At 37.2% G+C, this 21591-nt stretch overlaps 1 protein-coding gene across 3 annotated transcripts in view; it reads right to left on the bottom strand.

Moving 5' to 3' along the window:
- The window catches only part of Dnah6 (dynein axonemal heavy chain 6), a 196070-nt gene that overhangs the window by 165475 nt on the left and 9004 nt on the right, over positions 1-21591 (bottom strand). For 2 of the 3 annotated variants that reach the window (XM_069989108.1, XM_069989109.1), the window contains exons 3-11: positions 20614-20775; positions 17106-17365; positions 11896-12163; positions 9051-9185; positions 8845-8965; positions 7902-8028; positions 5970-6138; positions 4748-4864; positions 2498-2698 (exon numbers count right to left, since the gene is read on the bottom strand). In XM_069989108.1, the coding sequence (XP_069845209.1) occupies positions 2498-2698; positions 4748-4864; positions 5970-6138; positions 7902-8028; positions 8845-8965; positions 9051-9185; positions 11896-12163; positions 17106-17365; positions 20614-20775 (1560 nt within the window). Of the gene's footprint in view, positions 1-2497; positions 2699-4747; positions 4865-5969; positions 6139-7901; positions 8029-8844; positions 8966-9050; positions 9186-11895; positions 12164-17105; positions 17366-20613; positions 20776-21591 lie in introns of those variants that run through there. The other variant, XM_069989110.1, reaches the window with a different exon arrangement.

The raw sequence follows: 21591 nt of genomic DNA, 5'->3' as shown, positions 1-21591 counted from the left end.
AGAATGAAAATCTGAAATTAGAACCTATATAGAGTAAAAGTAATTTACAAAATTAAAATTATGAAGAGTACAAGAAAGACTGTATAAGCTTATAACTTCTGAATTGATGACTTAAAGTAATGTTGAGAATAAGAATTCTGCCATAAGCAGTTATAAAAGCTGTAGTCTGACTTAATAATTTTGTAAAGCCAAACAGAATATATTGAATACGTGTATTAAAATACTACACTGAACCTTATAAATATGTATAACTTAATGTTAATCAAAAAATTAAAAATGTCTAAGGAGATGAAAATGTTGTTCACTTCCTTGATTTGATTATCCATGTACATGTGTCAAACTGTCAAACTGTACTCCATAAATTAGTATAAGGAAAATCATAATTAAAAGTTATATAATTGCAACCATATATATATATATATATATATATATATATATATATATCTTAATGAGATGAACAGATTCAAACACTGAGTGGATTTTAAACTATATAGTATAGAATTGTATGTATAATGGCTATCTGTGAGTAACAAATAGACTATTTCTTCATTTGTGATACTAGGGGTTCAACTCAGGTTCTTGTACTTGCTATACCACTTGAGTCACTCTGTCAGCCCCCAAATAAGCAAATTTTAAGCTTGAAATTGAGAAAGGCACTTGGATACCAAGGATTAAAGGCATTTGGGGTGAGCTGAGGGTCACACTCTTGTTTTTCAGGCAGAACACTGCAGTACCCAAAATTCTAAGTGAGAAATACACCAAATAATACTACTCGTCTTTCCCTTCTCATTAGAACTCCTCCATAAATATGTATTTGTACTTTAAAACTGGGGCATTTGAAACAGAGCACCAGTGACTCACACCTCTAATCCTAGATACTCTGGAGGCTGAGATCTGAGGATCATGGTTCAAAGCCAGCCTGGACAGACAAATCCAAGAGATTCTTAACTCCAGTGGAGGTATGGCTCAAGTGATAAGACCTCCAGTCTTGAAGGAAAAAGCTAAGCAAGAGTACCAGGTCCTGAGTTCAAGCCCTAGTACTAGCACAAAAACAAAAATGAAACAAAACAAAACAAATGTGTGGCATTAGTACATGAAATGCCATTTTCAAAAATCTTTAAGTGTTATAGTTAGTAACTGCATTTAAGAGATTATGGAGGTATAGAATTCCATTGTATATATATATATATATATATATATATATGTATATATATATATATATATATATATACACCACATATTCTTGATCCATTCATCTACTGAAGCGCATCTGGGTTGGTTCCATATCTTAGCTATGGTAAATAATGCTGCAGTGAACATAGTTGTGCTGGTATTTTCACAATAAAAAAAAGATATTATGGATGGATACTATTACATTTGTTTCCTAATGGTTCTCAAATAATGACACTATGTTTCAATAAAAGATATTTAATAAGAAATGGCTCTAATTAAAAAGATTGTATGGGCTGCCAAGGCACCCTGTTCTGTCTGTGTCTTTCAATGTTCTACATAGTCTGTGCTCCTGCTTCTCTGGAAACACATGCAAATGATCACTAACGATAGTTAACTGTTTTGCCAGATATTCAATACTTAAAAATTTGTCTGCTGCTTAGCAAGGTAATTTTTTTATTAATAAGTTTTTTTATTGTGAAAATACTGTACAGAGGGGTTACAATTACATGAGCAAGGTAATGAGTACATTTCTTATCAAGCATTGTTGCCTCCTCCTTTGTTTCCCCTTCCCATCCCTTCCCATCTCCCACCCCACCACCCCTACCCCCCACCCCCCGGCCAAAGTTGTAAAGTTCTTTTTTCGACACAACGACTTATACATCTCATTGTATCCTTATTTATACATCTCCTGTATCCTTATTTAAACAACTTGTTTTTTCTCTTCCTCTCCACAAATTATACCAACATCAAATACAGTGAAAACAGGGGTTATTCCGTGGGGGAGGGACATACAAAGCAACAAGAAATCATCTTATAAATATGTTAGAAACAATAGCATAAAAGAAAAACAATTTGAGGGCTGGGAAGGTGGCTCAGTGGTAGAGCGCTTGCCTTGCATGCCAGAGGCCCTGGGTTCGATTCCTCAGCACCACATAAGCAAAACGAAAAAAGCTGGAAGTAGCGCTGTGGCTCAAGTGGTAGAGTGCTAGCCTTGAGCTGAAGAGCTGAGGGACAGCGCCCAGGCTCAGAGTTCAGGCTCCACAACCGGACCCCCCCCCAAAAAAAAAAAAAAGAAAAACAATTTGAGTCCTTATCTTGGGGTTCATTTTGCCTAACATCAACCTGTCTGACCATTTCTGCTTGTCTCAGACATATACTAGTTATTTAGCAAGGTAATTTTTAAGGTACCTACATTATCTTCAAATTTTGCTGTATGTGCTATTTTTCACAAATATAAAATTCAAAGATATGATAGAAGAAAATACATCCCTAAGCTTCTTAGACATTGAAGTTTTAAAATGGTTTTTAGTGAAAATAAATATACCTTTATTTGAAAGACAATTGTGTGAAAATACTTATCATCTTCCAATACATCTGATAAACTTGGTCCAGCTCCACAGGTTTTCTCTTCAAGTTTGTTGTTAATGTAAGGGCTGGTAAAAGCATCAAAATATGAATCAGGAACAAGGTTGGGGACTGCTAGCACAGTGTTCTGAAACTGGTTGACTGCATTGGAGATAATATCCTAGAAGAAAGAAAAGCATGAATATAAAGGTGAATACACAATTATACTGATGAGTATTTTTAACTTTTCTGAAGTGCTAAATTGAATAAGAATAACTCATTCAGGATTGGAGGTATGACTCAAGCAGTAGAGTGCCAGCTTAGTAAGTGCCTGGTCATGTTCAAGGTCCAGCATTTCCAGGAAAAAAAGAGAGAAAGAGAAAAAGACAGAAAGAAAGAGAGAGGGGGAAGAGAGGGAAGGAGTAAGGAAGAGGATGAGGAAGTAAAAGAAAGCGACAAAGGAAGGAAAACAGGAAGGAAAAAAGAAAAAAATATTTAGGCTGGTAATGCAGCTCAATGTTAGAAGATTTGACTAGCAAGAATAACTGATTCAGCTGAGCACTGTGGGTTTATCCCCATAATCCTAGTTACTTAGAAGGCTGATACCTGGAGGGTCAAGGTTCAAAGTCAGCCCTGAGAAAAGAAGTGAGACTCCATCTCTAATTAGCCAACAAAATATCAGACTAGAGGTCTGGCTCAAGTAGTAGAGTGCCAGCCATGAGCAAAAAAGCTGAGCGAGAACACAAGTCCTTTAGATTAAGGGCCAGTACAACACAAAAAGAAAGCAAAATGAACAGAAAGAATAACTCATTCAACCGGGTGGGTTTTATGTTGATTCTGAGTATATAGATGCATTTCCTCAAAGATTTATATTTAAAGACACTCACAATAATAACAACTTAGAGAAATAACTACCTGTTCCAAAATAGTATTATGATTAAATATCAACCATCTATAAAATGGGACATGGAAAAAGTTTAGGGCATAATGCCAAAAGAAGGAAGTGAGTGGAGAGGGGATAGAAATAGCAGAGACAGAGGGAATAGGTGAGAGAAAGAAAGAGGAACAGAAAGAATAACATCGCCCCATTTGTTAGGAAATGGAAAGACTTGGAAAAAATTACAAGTGAAGTAAGCAAGGCCCAAAGAAACATAGGTCCCATGGTTCCCCTTATTTGCAATAACTAGTATATGTCAAAGACAAGCAGAAAAGGTCAAAAGCTATGTACATATGACCACATAAGATGATATTAAGCAAAATGAACCCCAAGATAGGGACACAAGTGGTTTTTTTCTTTCTTGCTATTGTTTCTAACGTATTTACAATGTACCATGTGATTTTTTTTCTCTTTGTGTGTTCCTCCCCCACAGTATAACCCCTGTTTTCACTGTATTTGATGTCAGGGCCCTGCATCTTGTATATATACTTCTCTAATTTGGGGAGGGGAAGGGAAAAACCAAAATGCTTAAATAGGGATACAGGTTGATCCATTGTAACAAAGAGATGTACAAGACACTGTGTGGAAAAACAAACTTTACAATTTAGACAGGGGACGGGGAGCGGGGCGTAGTTTAGTTGTGGTAGGGGAAAAACAGAGGAGGAGGCAACAATGCTTGATAGGAAATGTACTCATTACCTTGCTCATGTAACTGTAACCCCTCTGTACAGTATTTTTACATAAAAATGTATTAAAGAGAGAGAGAACTAATATATATTATCTGAATTTAATCCTTATTTATTCATGTATATAATTGCATTGTAAGTTATGTATATGTGGCATATCACTTATTCTAAAATGAGACCAAAAGGAAACATGATGGACCTTTTTAGTTATCAAGTTTGTGGTGGTTTGTTACAGAGTAACAAATAATTAAAACTGTAAAATTCTCCCAGAGGCAGCACATTTCTAAATATATTTCAGAAGTGGTGTTTATAACAGAGTCATTTTTAGATTCTATTTAGGGATGCCTATAGTCAACTCTAAAGTTCATGTAGAATAGGACTCTTGAGGGTGGTCCTTACCAAGCCTCAGATTGGCCTTGAGTTAAAGAAAACATGCTACACTTTTTTTTTGTATAGAGAGGTAGTTCTGGGGCAGAAGAAATGCTTTCTCTCTTATGACCACTTTGGAGACATGGCAACTGCTAGTCCTGCCACCCACCCAAAAGTAAAGCAGTCACTTTCTTTTTATGAAGATGCTATTGGCAGATATTACAGAAGAAGCACATACCAGAAAGTCTTGCAAACAAGGCTCAAAGACTAGCGACTCTATTGTCAGAATCAGTTCTGTGAGGAACATGGGGATGAGAGACTCGTCTTCTTCCTGCTTTTCTATCCCAGGGGCCGCCTAGAAGGAGCACATGTGCATTGTTATAAAGTTACAAGTACTAAGGTGGAAAATAAAAGATATAGCTGGGCAGTGGTGGCTCACGCCTGTAATACTAGCCCCTCAGGAAGTTGAGATCGGAGGATCGCAGTTCAAAGCCAGCCTGGGCAGAAAAGTCCCTATAGGACTCTTAATTACCACTTAAAAAACAGAAGTGGTGCTGTGGCTCAGATGATAGAGTACTAGCCTTGAGCAAAGGCAGGCTCAGGGACAATGCTCAAGCCCTGAGTTCAAGCCCCACAACCAACAAAAAACAAACAAACAAAAACCCCCAAGGATATATAGACTTAAATTTATGTAATTGCTGATTTTATAATCATAGCATGCGAAAGGACTGTCAATGAACAATACCATAGAAAGAAAAAAAAAGGGCAAATGCAGCCCAGAAAGCCAAAAGACATATATTCTCATATGAGAAAGTTAGTTCTAATTTATAAATATATATGTAAACATATACAGGGTTATATGCACATTTACACCAATGTATTAACCAAAGTAGAGAATATGCAAGGGAGAATTCCAATGGTGTAGCTTCTTTGAGCAACTAACATACAGTCTAACAAAATGAATACTAGGAAGTTGGTACTTGAGGTGTATGTGTGGTGTGGGTTGAGGTCAGGGGGAAATTAGAAGAATGAAGAAGGAAGTGAATAGGAATGGGTGGGATTGGGGGAGATCTGGAAGTTATGATGAAAGAGGTCACATTGACCATGATGCATTATACTTATAAATTGATATGTTGAATTAAAACCCCTTTGTACAGCTATTTAAAGGCAATAAAATTATAATAATAACAAGGACAACATTATAATGTAAAATGCCTTTTAAAAACACTGTCAACAAAATGGAAAAAGAAACAATTGAGAAAACAGTCATATACAGCAGAGAGGAAGTTGATAGTATTTAAATATAAACGATGTTGATTACTTAGTTATAACTAATGTTATCTAGAAATATATTCAAATTAAAATGCCTTTAGTTTACCTGTACAGAGCAAATAGCATGATAGAGAGTGAGTGCTCCTCCTTCAACACTGATTAATGGCTTTAATTTTGTTTAGCTATACCTTTTTGTCAGTGACTTCAACTTTCTCTTCAGTAATCCATTTCTCAATGACTTCTGCTGAAGGCGTTCGTTTTAGTTTGTCAGTGAGATAGTTCAGAAGAGAGTTAGCAGAATTAACTGTTAGGATGTGCAGAGTATTCTCAATGAGATAGTCATTTAGACGGATAAAACTTGAAAAAGGAAAGACAAACAGTGTCAGTTTTCTATCTTCACTGCTCATTTTTGACAATGATTCTAAAACAAGTATTTACAACTCAAAATATAATTTCTCTGATTTTTTATTTTTTTGGGGGGGGGTCCAATCGTGGGGCCTGAACTCTGGGCCTGGGCGCTGTCCCTCAGCTCTTCAGCTCAAGGCTAGTGCTCTACCACTTGAGCCACAGCGCCACTTTTGGCTTTTTTCTTTTTGCTTATGTGGTGCTGAGGAATTGAACCCACGGCCTCATGCATGCAAGGCAAGCGCTCTACAGCGGAGCCACCTTCCTAGTCCCAATTTCTCTGATTTTTAAAATTTAATTATAATCTCATATTTAATGGCCAGGAAAGCTGTTCTAAGACATTCCTCCCTTTAAAATAAACATATTCAAAAATAGAGCACCAATTTAGTTAGGTGTCCTAACTTTTGAAATGACATATTGATTAGTGAAAAAGAAAATACTGTAGTCTATTATGTCATTTTATTTACTTTGTCTCTATGTCTCTTTGATCTATTTAAATGTTTTCCCTAAGAATGATTTAAACCAGAGATTTTTCCACATTGGAAAGTTTTATTAAAAACCAGAAACCACATGGCACAAATTGCAATTGTGAAGTTTTTAAAAAATCCAAACTTTCAGTCATTTGAAATCAAGATGAATTTGTGTAAGCCAGTGGCAGAATTAATGCAGATATGGGAGAGTCTAGGCCCAGGTGGGGTCCCAGCAGGAAAAATTCTCTCTCTGCCTTGCAGCTGTAAAACCTTTCCTAGGGATAAAATGTGGCTGGTTCTTTACTGGCAGATAGGTTAGAGGAGACTTTCCTGGCTTGCTTGAGGTCCTCCAACCCCTGTGCGCCTGACTTCTCCTTAGCATAGTCCACTCTACTGGGTTCCATGCTTCATTCTAGGTCAGGGCAATACAAAGCATAAGAGATCAATAAAGACCTCTTGGCCTTGTACTCACACTTCAATCTCTGCCAAACTGCCTGTTTCAGAAGCAGCTTTATTAGGTGACAGCAGAGTCTAGGCTTCTGGGACACATATTCAGATCACCATATCCCCCAATTCCCAGCAGTACTAGCGAACCCTGTTTTGAAAGCTTTGTTTTTTTAAATGTGGCATCACTTATTTCCTAAGCCTTTAAAAAAAAATTGTATACATTGGGGCTGGGAAGGTGGCTCAGTGGTAAAGTGCTTGCCTTGCATGCATGAGGCCCTGGGTTCGATTCCTCAGCACCACATAAGCAAAAAGAAAAAAGCCAAAAGTGGCTCTGTGGCTCAAGTGGTAGAGTGCTAGCCTTGAGCTGAAGAGCTGAGGGACAGCGCCCAGGCCCAGAGTTCCGGCCCCCCCCCCAAATTGTATACATTTAAGTATACACTTGATGTTTTGGCATGAAGAGTAAAATAATTACTCCAGCCACACAACCCAACATATACTTTCTCATCCATGGTTGGTTGCTTGGTTTTGTGGTACTAGGAATTGAACCCAGGGACTTGAGTTTCTTGGGAAAGTTCTCTGCCTTTTGAGCCACACTCTAGCCCTTTTGTTTTTGTCTTTTGCTACTGAGATAGGGTTTCACTGACTTTGCCCTGGTCGGCCTCAAATTCATGACCCTCCTGCCTCTGCCTCCCCAATGCTGGGACCGCAGGCATATACCTCCACATATGGCCAGGGATTTTTAATGAGATGAGGAGGGATACTGTAATTTTTCTTGAGAGAAAAAATATAACCACTTACCATGTCAGTCTTGTGCAATGATGCCTTTTGCTGGCTTGTTCCGTGTATGTCATTTTTTCAGAGTCTCCATACGTGGGAAAGTCAAACGTCAGTTCAGTAACACCAGCTCCATTTGTTTTTAAATACTCTAACAATACAAAGCACAACAAGAATTTTTGTGTCAAGATTCCATTTCTTTCAATATGGATTCAAAGAAAAAGCTAATAAAAAATTTGAAAGTAACAAAATACTTTTATTAATGAAACAACTCAAACCCAAGGGAGAAAAAAAAGTATCCTGATTATCTGAAAGAATTTCACATCAATGGATTTCACCTCAAGAACAGGCACAGTAAGTTCACTAGCATTCTTGTTAGCAGGAGTTGATCTGTTAACCTTACTACCTTTTTCTCAGGGATACTTTTACCCTACTCTCCATCTGCTTTTGAATCACTCTCATGCCAGCGGGGCTAATTCTAACATCCAGCTAGTCCCTTCATTTGAACAAACCTATTGTCTGCACTAAATTGGACTTTTAAGCAGCAAGGCCTCAAGTTACTATAGAATGTTTAAGATTTGGTGTCCAGTTTAGGAATACTATGCACAGTAGGAAAAATTCAGGGAAAATAGGCGGTATTTACTATATTCCTCACCTTCCACAAAATACACCGACTTGATAACATATCAAGGAGAAGTTTGGAACCACTGAAATGAATAGAAGTAGCTGAGTATGGTTGTACATGCCTCTAATTCCAGTGCTTGGAACCCAGATACAGGAGGATTGTGAGTCTGAGACTAGCCTTGGCTACAGTGTGAGACTTATATAAAAAACAAAATTGAAACAAAAAAATGAAAGAGGAAGGAGAAGGAAGGGAAGAGAAAAAAAGAGCAAGACAAAGAAAGAGGGAAAGAATTTAAAAGAGAGCTGCTACTTTTTATATATCCAGGTTTTTTGCCTTTCATACCCTCTTGAGGATCAAACACACAGTCATCAGGAATAAATCCTACAGCACGCAAAGCCAATCGACAAGCCTTCCTGACCACATCTTTGGTCTCATTTCTAAATTCTTCAAGGCGCTCTGTCACCTAGACATTGATGAATAGGGATATAATTAGCGATATCAAAGTATCCATAAATGAAACAAATATCTTAAGCCTTCTACGACCTTACCTCTCCTAGTCGTAAAATTTGTGCAGCCTTAAATTCCTGCAATGTGTAGGTATGACCTTTTTCAATATAACAAAGTCCCATAAAGCTCAATTGATAGCATAAGTCATTTATTTTAAGAAGAGCTGGTCTCAAAAACTAAGTGAAAAATAAGAATTTATCATTAGTAAAAAATATCTTGCTTTAAAGGTATACAAGCATTTAATAGTTTAATTACCAGGTGTGTAGGTTAACATGAACTACAACTATAAAATGCACACTTCAAGTAGGAACACTATTCAAACTTAAAAATTAAGTCTCTGAATTATAAGATTAAGTTTTTACTTCAAAAAGATAAACATTTCTCTCAGGTGTGAGGTGTGTGTGTGTGTGTGTGTGTGTGTGTGTGTGTGTGTGTGTGTGTGTATGTGTGTGTGTGTGTGTGTGTGTGTGTGTGTGTGTGTGTGTGTGTGTGTGTGTGTGTGTGTGTGTGTGTGTGTCTTGAATTCAGGGTCTGGATGGTCTCTTAGCACTTTTGCTCAAGTCTGGTGCCCCGTCACTTAAACCACAGTTCCACTTCCAGCTTTTTGCTGGTTAATTGGAGATAAGAGTCTCACAGACTTCCTTGCCAGGGCTGGCTTTCAGCAGCAATACTCAGATCTCAGCTTCCTGAGTAGGATTATGGGTGGAAGGCACTTGCACATGGTGTCTTTCAGGTATTTTCAGGATGAAATTGAGGGCAAGTGATAGAAAACTGAGCAATATTTTAAATTTCATTTGATTTGGCTAATGGTTATTAATGTTCTTGGTGTTACTTTAAGGACTTGGCAATATCCAACACAATCACAGGAGGAAAGAGCAACTATTCTAAGAAGTTATGATACAGAGCAAAGCAAAACTTAACTTTAAAATTTCAGTGGGGAACCAATTGCTTTAGAAAACTCCTTTATGTTTCCTTAAAATAATAAACATAAGTTTCGTAATGATGCAGCAATCCCATCTCTAGGGATATGCCCAAGAAAAACGGAAACATATGTTCACACAAAGACTTGTGCATAATTGTTCATAACAACATTATTCATAATTGTCAAAAGTATAAATAACCCAAATATCTGTCAATAGATGGCAAGATAACTAAAACTGGCATAACCAACACAAAGGCACATAATTTGCTAGTAAAGAGAAATGCTATTTAACAACAGAGATTAATCTTTAAAACGTTATATTAAATGATAGTTGTCAAGGACCAAATGTTGTATTACTCCATTTATATGAAATAAATAGAATAGGCAAATCTATAGAGACAGAAAGATTAGTGACTGCCTAGAGCTGAGTGGAGGTGACAAACAGGGAGGAAGGAATAACTATTAATGGGGAATGAACTTGGTTTTGGAATGATGGATATATTCTGATGGTAGTGCTGATTGCTATTCTCTAAATACACTAAAATCAATGAATTATATACTTTGGGTAAGTGAATTATATTGCATGCCAATTATATAAAGAAATGGTGTTGTGGCTCAAATGGTAGAGCGCTAGCCTTGAGCTGAAGAGCTGAGGGACAGCGCCCAGGCCCAGAGTTCAAACCCCCTGTCTGACAAAAAAAATCATAAAAATTTCCAGGACAATTCCATATTTGTTCCTTCAACTTAATGAAGAAGAATCATCAACTCTAGTTAACTAAATGTAAATGTAGGACTTGTAGTATGTCATTTAGCATGTAATAGATGTTTAAATCACCATAATGGGTCTGTTACTTAGGTCAATCCTTGCTTAGAAAAGACTTTCTAATCTGCTGGAACCAAGTGTAAGAGTAGACATCATGGACAAGATATTGCTGATATGGATAGTGCACAGAAAATGATTACACAAAAAAGAATAAGATTTGAGGGACAAGTTAAGTAACTTTAAAGACTAATCTAGGAAGAATTATTTTTCATCTATAGTCACAGATTTATGTATAGTGTCTAAAACATGGTGAAAGATGAAAGATGGTAAAACAGTTTTAAAAGATCAATGAATATGTAATGAAATGAGAGCTCTATGGGTTGAGTTTTGGTGTCAAGATAAACAAGCATGTTTTTCCACATCTGAGGATGCTTGAGCTGATGGATGACTGAGATAGTATAATTATATCTTTGTCTTGCACTGATCTGTTAATAAGTGTAAGTGAATATCCTTTTATTGTATGACTGATGTGAAGAAAACAACCAATAAAATACAAACTTGTTGCTTCTGATGCAAAGTAATATCTCAATGTAACAGAAGTAGCTTAAGGCCCTAGAGCTCCATGTGGGACAACAATAATCACTTATGTTCACTCCCAAGGGACAAGTGGAAAACTTCTAATGAAAGTTGAAATCCAATAGATAAGAGTTAAATGTGATCCAAAATCCTTGAACAGATTGTTTTCTTATGATCACCCCATCAACTGAAGTAAGTATGTAAAAAATGTCCTTATTGTCTGAATCCATGGTAAAAGAACATAGGATATATTGAAAAGCACTGGCATGAAAGCAGCCCCAAATTATTTTGAACTAAAATTCTGAGTGTCTAAAAGGTGAGGGAGGTTATAGAGTTGCTGTCCCACCATGCTCAAAAGGATATACAGCTTTCCTGGTCAACAACAATGGAAGGTGCTTCTAATCAAAAGTGGCACATGCAACCCTCTTACACCTTTGCGTATTGTTCAGCTGTTATTTGAAAGCAGAAATACCACTGTACTGCTAGATTTCTAAATGACAGTGAATGATGAAAATTGTGAATTCCTTCAACCATAAAATATTCTCTCAGGAATACCCTATACCGACATCTGTGATAGTCACTCTTTTTCTGTAATTCTTTTAAAGTATGACTAATAAATACATACTGGGTTAATAATAAACAAGTTTTTTTGTAAAGATTTACGACATCCAGCAATTTTCTTAGAGCGGACATTCTTCTTCCACACGTTAAAAGCTTTCCATTTCCGGAAAAGTGCAAATATGGGAATCTTAGTGAGTTCTTTGTGATATTGATATTCCTTTTCCCATCGATCAATTTCGATAAATTCAACGTCGTTGTTGTACACATGTGTCACTGCCTTTTGGCTAATAGTATAGTAGTCATTTTTATTGATATTGTCAAAATTTACAATTCTATGAACAAATAAAAGTTGGGACAATGAATAAAAGTTAAATACAAAATTAGCAACTCACGTACTTTTGACAACAAATAATATTTAAAATTCAACAGAATTCTAACAAATTACTTTCAGGTTGAATAAATGACTCAGTAAAAGAAAAGGGACTGGCTTTTCTTTTCTTTCTTCTCTCTCCCTTCTCCATCTCCTACTCCTTCTCCCTTTCCTTCTCCCTCTCCTTCTCCCTTTTTCTTGCTTTCACTGATACAGGCCCTCAAAGGCCCCCATGATTGCTCAGCTTGTTCAGATGGCACTTCACAACTTGAGCTGCATCTCCAGCCAGCTTTTTGCTGGTTATTTTGGATATGGAATCTCAAAGAGTTTTCTGACAATGAACCACGATTCTCCGTATGTTAGCAAGGATTATAGATGTGAGCCACAGACACCTGGCTGTGCAGCATTTAAAACATTTTTAAATACATAATTTTATTGTTGCAACTGTTTTTAAACAGCTGGGCTTGGCAAAATCACTGATCATTGCAGTTAGATGAACTTTATAATAAAATAACTCTATTATAGATATTTTGAACTTAATAGTCCTGTATGAGAGGAACCTGGAACTGAGTTTATATTTAGCATAGAAACTTTAATTGATTCAGATTTGACAGGATTATGATAAAGAAAACCTGAATTAGATAGGATTAGAAGACCCAAATTAAGTTAAAAATATATGTTTCATTTCATTGTGTGAAATGAACAGCTTTGTTCCTGGACTTTTAGAACATCTTTCAGGCCATTGGTAAGATTCCTAAAATTGCATACAACAAATTCACGTACTTGTATGTATCATCCATTTTTAGGGATTGGGATAAAATCTCATATTCTTTAAGCCCGTTAATCAATATGCTAAGAACAACTGGCACAAATCATTGTTAGTCTGATTTTTTTGTTTTAACAAAAGTGAAGAAGAATTTTTAGAATCTGGGCCATCTAGGACTAGAAGGAAAGCAAACTGAAATTAAGAACTGTCGTGAGCACACAAGAAGTGCTGTGGAGAGCGAGTGAAGGGCTGGTCCAGGGCTACACCAGAAGGTCTTTCACCTGCTTTGCTTTTACCTGATTCCATTGGCTGACACCTTTTGTCTGTGCTCTAATTAAATCAACACTAGAAATGTCTGGGGGAAAATTTCATGGTGTGGTGAGGTAGATGGCCAACATTTGAAATGGTTTTTTTTTTTTCATTTTCGGACATAACCAGATATTATTCTTGGAGTGCTTCTTTCCAAAACGTGAAACTTTAACTTGCCACTGAAATCATAATTGATTTCAGATGTTTCATTAACATCAGACATCAAACCAAAATGAGAGCAAACAGCTCACCATGGTGCCTGCCTGGAAAACTTACTTTGTGTAGTCTGTTTTCTACTGACAGTGATGGCAGATGGGGTCCATGATGTTCTTCATGTTGATGTTCAATCCCACTTAGAAATGCTATTTCCATTTGAGATATTCATTATTAAAACTCAAAGCCTTTCCCTTGCTTCGTTTCTATTCTTTATAGGACAAATGAATATATGTAGGACCTTTTCCAAGATAATATTATCAACATACGTATCATCTGGGATGCTTACTAAACCTCTAGATTTCCAAGTTAAACATTAGCCAGGCACTGATGGTTCATGCCTGTAATCCTAATTACTCAGGAAGCTAAGATCATAGTTTGATGCCAACCCTGGGCAGGAAACTGTGAGACTCTTTTTTAGTTGTCAGTCCTGGGACTTGAACTCAGGGCCTGGGCACTATCCCCGAGCATTTTTTGCTCAAGGCTGAAGTGCTACCACTTTGAACCACAATGCCACTTCCAGTTTTTGGTGGTTAGTTGGAGATAAGATCTTATAGTCTTTCCTGCTTGGGTTGGCTTCAAACCACAATCCTCAGATCTCAGCCTCCTGAATAGCTAGGATTACAGGTGTGAGCCCCTGGTGCTGGGCTAGTTTCCTGTAATCTTATTTCCTATAGATTTTGTAGTCTATTGTTTTTTGTTTTGTTATGTTTTGCCCATCCTGGGTCTTGAACTCAGGGCCTGGGCACTGTCCCTGAGCTTCTTTTGCTCAAGGCTAGCACTTCACCACTTGTGCCACAGTGCCACTTCTGCCTTTTTCTGTTTATGTGGTACCAGGGAATTGAACCCAGGGCTTCATGAATACTAGATAAGCATTCTACCACTACGCCACATGCCCAGCCTCTAGTCTACTGTTAAGAGGTCACTTCTCCAATCTGCTCCATAGACTTCTATGCTTCACTTGGCCTGTTCTGCCTTGCAGCATTCAACAGTTTCCAGAGTTCTCCAGTAACAGGAAATTATATCCTCATGATGATACTCGCCCACGCAACAAGTTTTAGCAGCACTCAGGATTGAAGTTTCAGCTACCTGCTAGATAGTTGGTTTGGATGTTCATTTCGTTCAGGCCTTTCTTTGAGGAAATAATCAGAAAATTTAAGTTTTCTTGATCTCTTTTGAAAATCCAGTGTAAAGTTCTTACTTTGCTGATAGGATTAACTAATCAGAAATCTTTAGCAAGTTAATGAATCAGACTGAAAAGCTTAAATAAAATTACATCTAACTATTGTCACATTACTGGAAAAATCTCTGCTGTGATTTCTAATTGTCCAAATGATTTAAATACAGAACCTCTTTCTGTCCATTTGAAATGAAATTTAGATTTCAAGGTTCCTATGAACTTTGCAAAGGATATGTATCTTATTTAAGAGAATTCCATAGAATGAGAGAGTTGCATGTGTTTGTGGTGGTAATTATAAATTGCCGTTTTCACTTCAGAAATAACTCAAAGTGAATTTACTGAAGTTCTAAAAAAAACAAAATATAACAAAACAACCTCTCCCCCCCCCAAAAAAAATCCCCAAATTCCTCTTGGAATTAATTCTTTGGTTTGCAAAGCAATAATGCATCAGTGTGGTCTGTTATTTCAGAGTATTTCTGTGACCCTCCTCTAGTAGTGGGAAATGCCTTGGCTCATTGTTAAACTAGTCTACTACACTAGTTTCACTGAAGTATGAGTTGTTTCAAAGGACTCTTCTGCCCAGGGACTTTGGTGAGCCTCGTCTGGCTTTTGTCATTAAATCTAAATTGTTCTATCACATGTTTGTGGTGCTCTCCTGCTCCAAGGTAAATTACTTCACCATTTGCGCCTCATTTATAACAGAGATAATACTTGGATCTATCTTACAGTAGTGTTGTGAAGGTGAAATAATTTAATATATGTAAATGCTTTTGAGTATTGAGAACATAATGAAGACCGTCAAATCATGATGCTTTAGCCATGTGGAGCATGATGGCCTGCTTTGTATCTTCTCACAAAGTAGGTGCCTGACCCAGCTGTCTAGCCAACAGCCTTCCCCTATATCACATGAGTACCAACAATTACTATTACTCTTGTTCAAGGTTCAAGTGCCAATGAAATAGACCTAACTTTGCTTTAGCCAACACAATTCTTTGTTCTCTACACTGTGATCTCCCTAGATTTCTGATCTTTGAGCAGAGTTACTCATAGAGTTCCTGACTGGGCAAGATGATCTACAACACATAGTTATATATTTCCCAGGGTGATATGCCAACATACTTGGACATCTCCATGAAGCTTATTCTTAAAACAATTGTTAATGCCTAACACATAACACAAAGTTGAGTCTTTAGAATAAATGGCAAATGGAATTGTTTTCTCAGAGGGTCTATAGTAAAAAAAAAAAAACTATTTTAGGTTTAATGAAGTAGGATGAGTCTGACAATGTACGGTTTTTAAGAGACCTTTGTGGATTACTATCAAGTACCATTCCTACAAGACACCTCCCCCCAAAAAACCATAACTCAGCTCCTCTAGTAGATGTACTTATTAGTCCAGAAATATAACAAATTTCTAGAAGTAAACACAGTTCCTGTTTCCCATTTAAGACTTCATGTGGGGCTAGTCCAAATTTTACATTTTGTAAATCTATTTGCAGTTTTGGAACAAGCACTCCAACTAGCACTCCTTGTTATCTGGGTTACTGAATAACTCTCTTTCAAAAGTCAAAACTATGAAAATATTTTCATACATGAATTAGGATGTGTGCTTTTATGATTAGCAAGTAAACCATTTTTCCATTATTCTCCATTTAATATCTTGACTTCTCCAAAAACTGATAAGGAATTCTTTTAGAAATAGTAAGGTAGTAGTAAGAATAGTAATATCATTTAAGTATTAAATACTATAACTACTCTATATATTAAAGGCCAAAAAATCTATATATTAAAGGCCAAAAAAATGTCTCCCATCAAAAAAATGACTATTAGTCTTATCTTTTAAAAACAACAACTCTCAAGCCAGGTGCTGGTGGCTCATGCTTATAATCCTAGCTGCTCAGGAGGCTGAGATCTGAGGATCACAGTTTGAACCCTGCCTGGGCAGGAAAATCTGTGAGACTTTTATCTCCATTAACTACCAGAAAACCAGCAGTGGAGCAGTGGCTCAAAGTGGTACAGCAGTAACTTTGAGCAGAAAAGCTCAGGGACAGCACCAGGCCCTGGTTGAACCCAGGCCCTACAACTGACAAAAACAAAAAACAAAACCCATAATTCTTTTGTCTCTAATGTTTCTTCCATTTCACTTCTATTTTCCCTTTGGATTCTAAAACTAGTATGTCTACTAAAGTTAATGTCTATTCAAAATAGTTGGTACAACATTAAATAAATAAATGAGAAGCACAACCATATATTCTGTCAATATATTCTGTAAACAGATAAAGGTAAATGGGAAAATAAATAAAATTGCTATGATTAGAACTCATCCTTGAAAGAGAATAAAAATTATTTTTATCACATTTTATCAATTATGCTCAAGTCTAAACAATCTTTACCATCATCTGTAATTTTCAATATTAAATAAATTAAATGAACTCACTTTAGGTTATATGTGTCATACTCAATGGAAGACCTTGACACTGCAGGGACCATGTAAAGAAATCCTAGATGTTCGTTCTCATGTAATATTTTAATGATTTGCAAGGGATCACGAATGTTGGCTTTAAGAACTTCTTCCCGGTCTTGGAAATGTAACTTCGGGTAAGTTGCGGATGTGGCCCCGAAGAGACCTCTTCTTCCGATCCTCGTACGTGACAGTTTAGGGGGAGGAGAATATATATCTTCAGAGGGCCGATAAATCTAAACAAAGCCAATGTTTTAAAAATGAGTTTTTTTAATTAAAAAAGGTAGGTGGTGGTGACAGAATATCAACCTCGGGGCAAGCATCTTGAAACAGAGATATATCAACTCAGTGTTAGAGAGTGGTATTCCTCCTTAGTGCTCTCTACTCAGATACCCAGTCCCTTCCCACAGAACAATCCCAGAGTCAGCTCCTATTGCCCCCCCCCACTCCTTTAACTCCATGTTTCTTACATTTCAAAACTACTAGCTCTTTGGAGACTAGTCACCCCACTCAAGGAAATTTGACAACTAGCAAAACTGTCAAGATTTGTGTCCAGCAGACACAAGGTGTCTGTAAGTGTAATAATGTAAATATGTAAATGATCACTCTATTGCTGATAGAGGCTGCCATTTCTGTAAGAGATTGAGTACCACAGGTTCTACAGAACAGAAAGTTAGTATTCATGGAGGTCTTTATTCTCTTGCTGGTTAAATGTATCTTGCTGAATAGTAACTTGTGAGCAGTAGTCTCAGCAAGTTCAGAGCTGAAGGAAACACATCTTGGAGATCAAGATAAAACACACTTCCTCCAGCCAAGAGAGGTGGTGGCAGCAGCCACCGCAGCAGCAGCATGACCACTGTTCTCTGATGTGAAGGAGCAGGCCAAACCTGATGCCCAGAACTAGACATAAAGCAATTCACTTTATCTCAAGGTTTCAACAAAGGCTGCAGTCCACTTTCATGTTTTTATAAGATGAATATGAATATATTACCAGAAAATATATTTATTTTTTTTGGGTCCGGTCGTGGGGCCTGAACTCTGGGCCTGGGCGCTGTCCCTCAGCTCTTCAGCTCAAGGCTAGCGCTCTACCACTTGAGTCACAGCGCCACTTCCGGGTTTTTTCTTTTTGCTTATGTGGTGCTGAGGAATCGAACCCAGGGCCTCAGGCATGCAAGGCAAGCACTCTACCACTGAGCCACCTTCCCAGCCCCTTGATTTTCTTTATCACACCTTTTAAAAAGCTTTTATTCCATTTCAAGGGTAAGATCTCTTCACTTGTAATTACATAATTCACTTGGACGATGTGATTCAATTTAGCCATCACATATATTCAGACTAGGGTGAGGAATAAAGGAAGCACTTATGTATACTTGTAGAACTCCTCTCTGATGGATGCCTAGTCCAATTTGATTAGTATCTTCTTTAATTTATCAGAAAATTTATCCTTTCCCTTCCCCCTTCTACTCTCCTCCTCCTTCCCTTTCCCCCTCTCCTCTCTTCTCTCCCTTCCTCCTTCCTTCCCTTCCCCTCCCTCCCTCCCTCCCTCCCTCCCTCCCTCCCTCCCTCCCTCCCTTCCTTCCTTCCTTCCTTCCTTCCTTCCTTCCTTCCTTCCTTCCTTCTTTCCTTCCTTCCTTCCTTCCTTCCTTCCTTCCTTCCTTCCTTCCTTCCTTCCTTCCTTCCTTCCTTCCTTCTCCCACTCTCCCTTCATTTTTTTCTTCCTTCCTTTACCAGGAAATCTTCATTGTTACATTTCCGTTATAAACTTTGTTTCTGAGAAATCAATACTTGACAAAAAAAAACGATCATCTCCTCAGAATATTATTCTCCTTTTGTATGGAATGTCCTTTTTCCTCACATTTCACTATAACCACTAACATATCATTGAACTCTTCACTGGTGTGAGAACTAAAACTAGGAAAAAGTCCACAACATTCCTTTGCAGCTCAGCTCTCCTTTTCATCCAAGAAGCTCATACAATCTCTCTCTTAAAGCCCATTTTATACAAAATGAATCAATTCATGAGCAATCAAATCTTTTCGGACTCTATATAACACACATAAACACCCTCCCTCTCTCTCCCTCCCTCCTTCTATCTCTCCCCCTCTCCCTCTCTCTTTCTTCCTTTCATAGAGGTGGTATTTATGGAAATTCTACAATTCCAATAATTTATCATCTGATTTCATCTTGCAGGAAGGTCTCAACCAAATCTATGGTAAGTACTATCCATAGCCTTAAGTCCTAACTACTCCCACCTTGTTTACCTCAATAATCTTCAACTTACTCCTCTGAGATTAGTGCAATTTAGTTCATCAACATTTTATACTTGAAATGAGCAATAATTGTTAACACCAAACACCATTTTGAGTATTTGTCTATCCTCCTACTTACTTCCACACTCTGAAATCCTCATAAAATCCTTCTGTCCTTAACTCTGCATTTTTAGCACTGTAGCATAATGATCAAAACCAAAATGTTCAGTGAGCTTCCAAGGATCTTCTAATCAAAACCCAGAGAAATCTTGGCTCTATTGCTACCTTTATTGAAACTGTCTGTCTCTCCCACTTCTCTTTCTTTCTTTAAATTATAAAGATGATCATTTAAAGCCACACTCTTCTGATTGCTCCCCTCCTCTCACAGTCTATTTATATCTTATAAGGTAAATTCCCCCTCTACAATCTCACAAGCTACAAAAGTTGTCTTTTGAGCTCTTTTGCTGTATTTTATTGCCACTCACCAAGGTGTTCAAAGGTTTATATTTTTCTTAAAATTATTTAAAAATATAAAATAATTCTATAACTTTCTATACATTGTTTCAACTTCTTTTGACATGCAAGAGATGGTCAGAAGGCATGGTACAAATGATAGAAACTTCCTTTATGATTTCTCCTTTACTGTGTAGTGTTCCCTTAAATAGGAACAACTGAAACATACTTCCCAAGCCATCTCTAAAAAATGATTCTAGCCAGGTGCCAGTAGCAGTGCCAGTGGGCCTGAAACCCCAGCTACTTAGGAGAATGAAATCTGAGAATCATGGTTCAAAGCCAGCCTGGGCAGGAAAGCCAATGAGGCCCTTGTCTCCAATTAACTACCAGAAAAGTTGGAAGTGGCACTGTGGCTCAAGTGGTAATGTGACAGCCTGGAAGAAAAAAGTTCAGGGACAGTGCCTAGGTTCTGAGTTCAAGCTCAGAGAGAGAGAGAGACAGAGACAGAGACAGAGGTAAAGAGAGAGAGACAGAGAGACAGAGAGACAGAGAGAGACAGAGAGACAGAGAGAGACAGAGACAGACAGAGACAGAGAGACAGAGGCAGACAGAGACAGAGAGAGAGGGGAAGGAAGAAGAGAGAGATATGGAGGAAGGGAGAGAGGGGGGAGAGAGAGGGAGGGAGAGGTAGAGAGATTCTGTTACCATTTAGGTTACAATCATATTAACTGCTATATAAAATTAGAGTTAAATTAAAAGGACTAATTATCTTAACATCATACCTTCTTTTTTCTCACAGCATCTTCAGCCTCTGTAGAAATTGATTTGCTAGAACCTCTTTCTACTGCTGATGGTTTAAGGACTCCATAAGTCATTAACTGATATCGGTTCTGTTCAAATATGTATTCCGGCTGCTTGTGATCTTGGTATTGTTTTAACACTGGCTTTGGGAAATGGAATAAACTTATTAGTATTAATGTGAACTTGTGTTAATCTTCACTACTACTGGACCATTGGAATTTGATCTCCCTGTACTAATCTCCTATCAAACATACAATCTTAACATCAATTACCACTATCATCCATTCCTGACCTATAACTTGAGTGAGATTTTTCTACTTGAATTCTAATAATTTTAAACTTTATCAATGAATACTTAGAAGTAATGTTATCTGAGAAAACCTCAGAGGCATGAAGCCACAACACTTCCTAATTATCTGTGACAAACCCTCACCATTTGCTATCACTCTATTATGAGAAGTATACAATAACAATATCTATACCCAGAAAGCACAGAAGACATTGGGGGCGGAAATCAATAAAATAGAGACAAAAACCTACACAAAAAATTGATGAAACAAAAGTTGATTAGTGAAAAACATAGATAAAATTGACAAGCTATTAGCCAGTCTGGCCAAAAGCAAAAGAGAAATTACCCAAACAAATAAAATTAAGGATTACAATGGGGATATCATAACAATAAAATCATGAAGGAATCCTTTTAAAAACCTTTATTGAACTAAACTGGAAAATCTAGTGGAAATGATTCATTTCTAGATAGCATCAACCTAATGTACAAAAAAATTAAACCAAGAGAAAATAATCCACCTAAATAGATCTATGACAATTGAGAAGAGTGAAACAAAAATACTCTCCCAACAAAAACTCTCAGACCTGACAGTTTAGTAGCTATATTCTACAAGAGCTTTAAAAGAACAATACCATTTCTCAAATTTTCCATGAAATAGAAAGGGAGAGAT

The sequence above is a fragment of the Dipodomys merriami genome, unplaced genomic scaffold, assembly GCF_024711535.1.
Source record: "Dipodomys merriami isolate MVZ:Mamm:240054 unplaced genomic scaffold, mDipMer1.0.p SCAF_37, whole genome shotgun sequence".
Taxonomy (NCBI): Eukaryota; Metazoa; Chordata; class Mammalia; order Rodentia; family Heteromyidae; genus Dipodomys; species Dipodomys merriami.
This window is presented reverse-complemented; position numbering and strand designations above follow the sequence as displayed.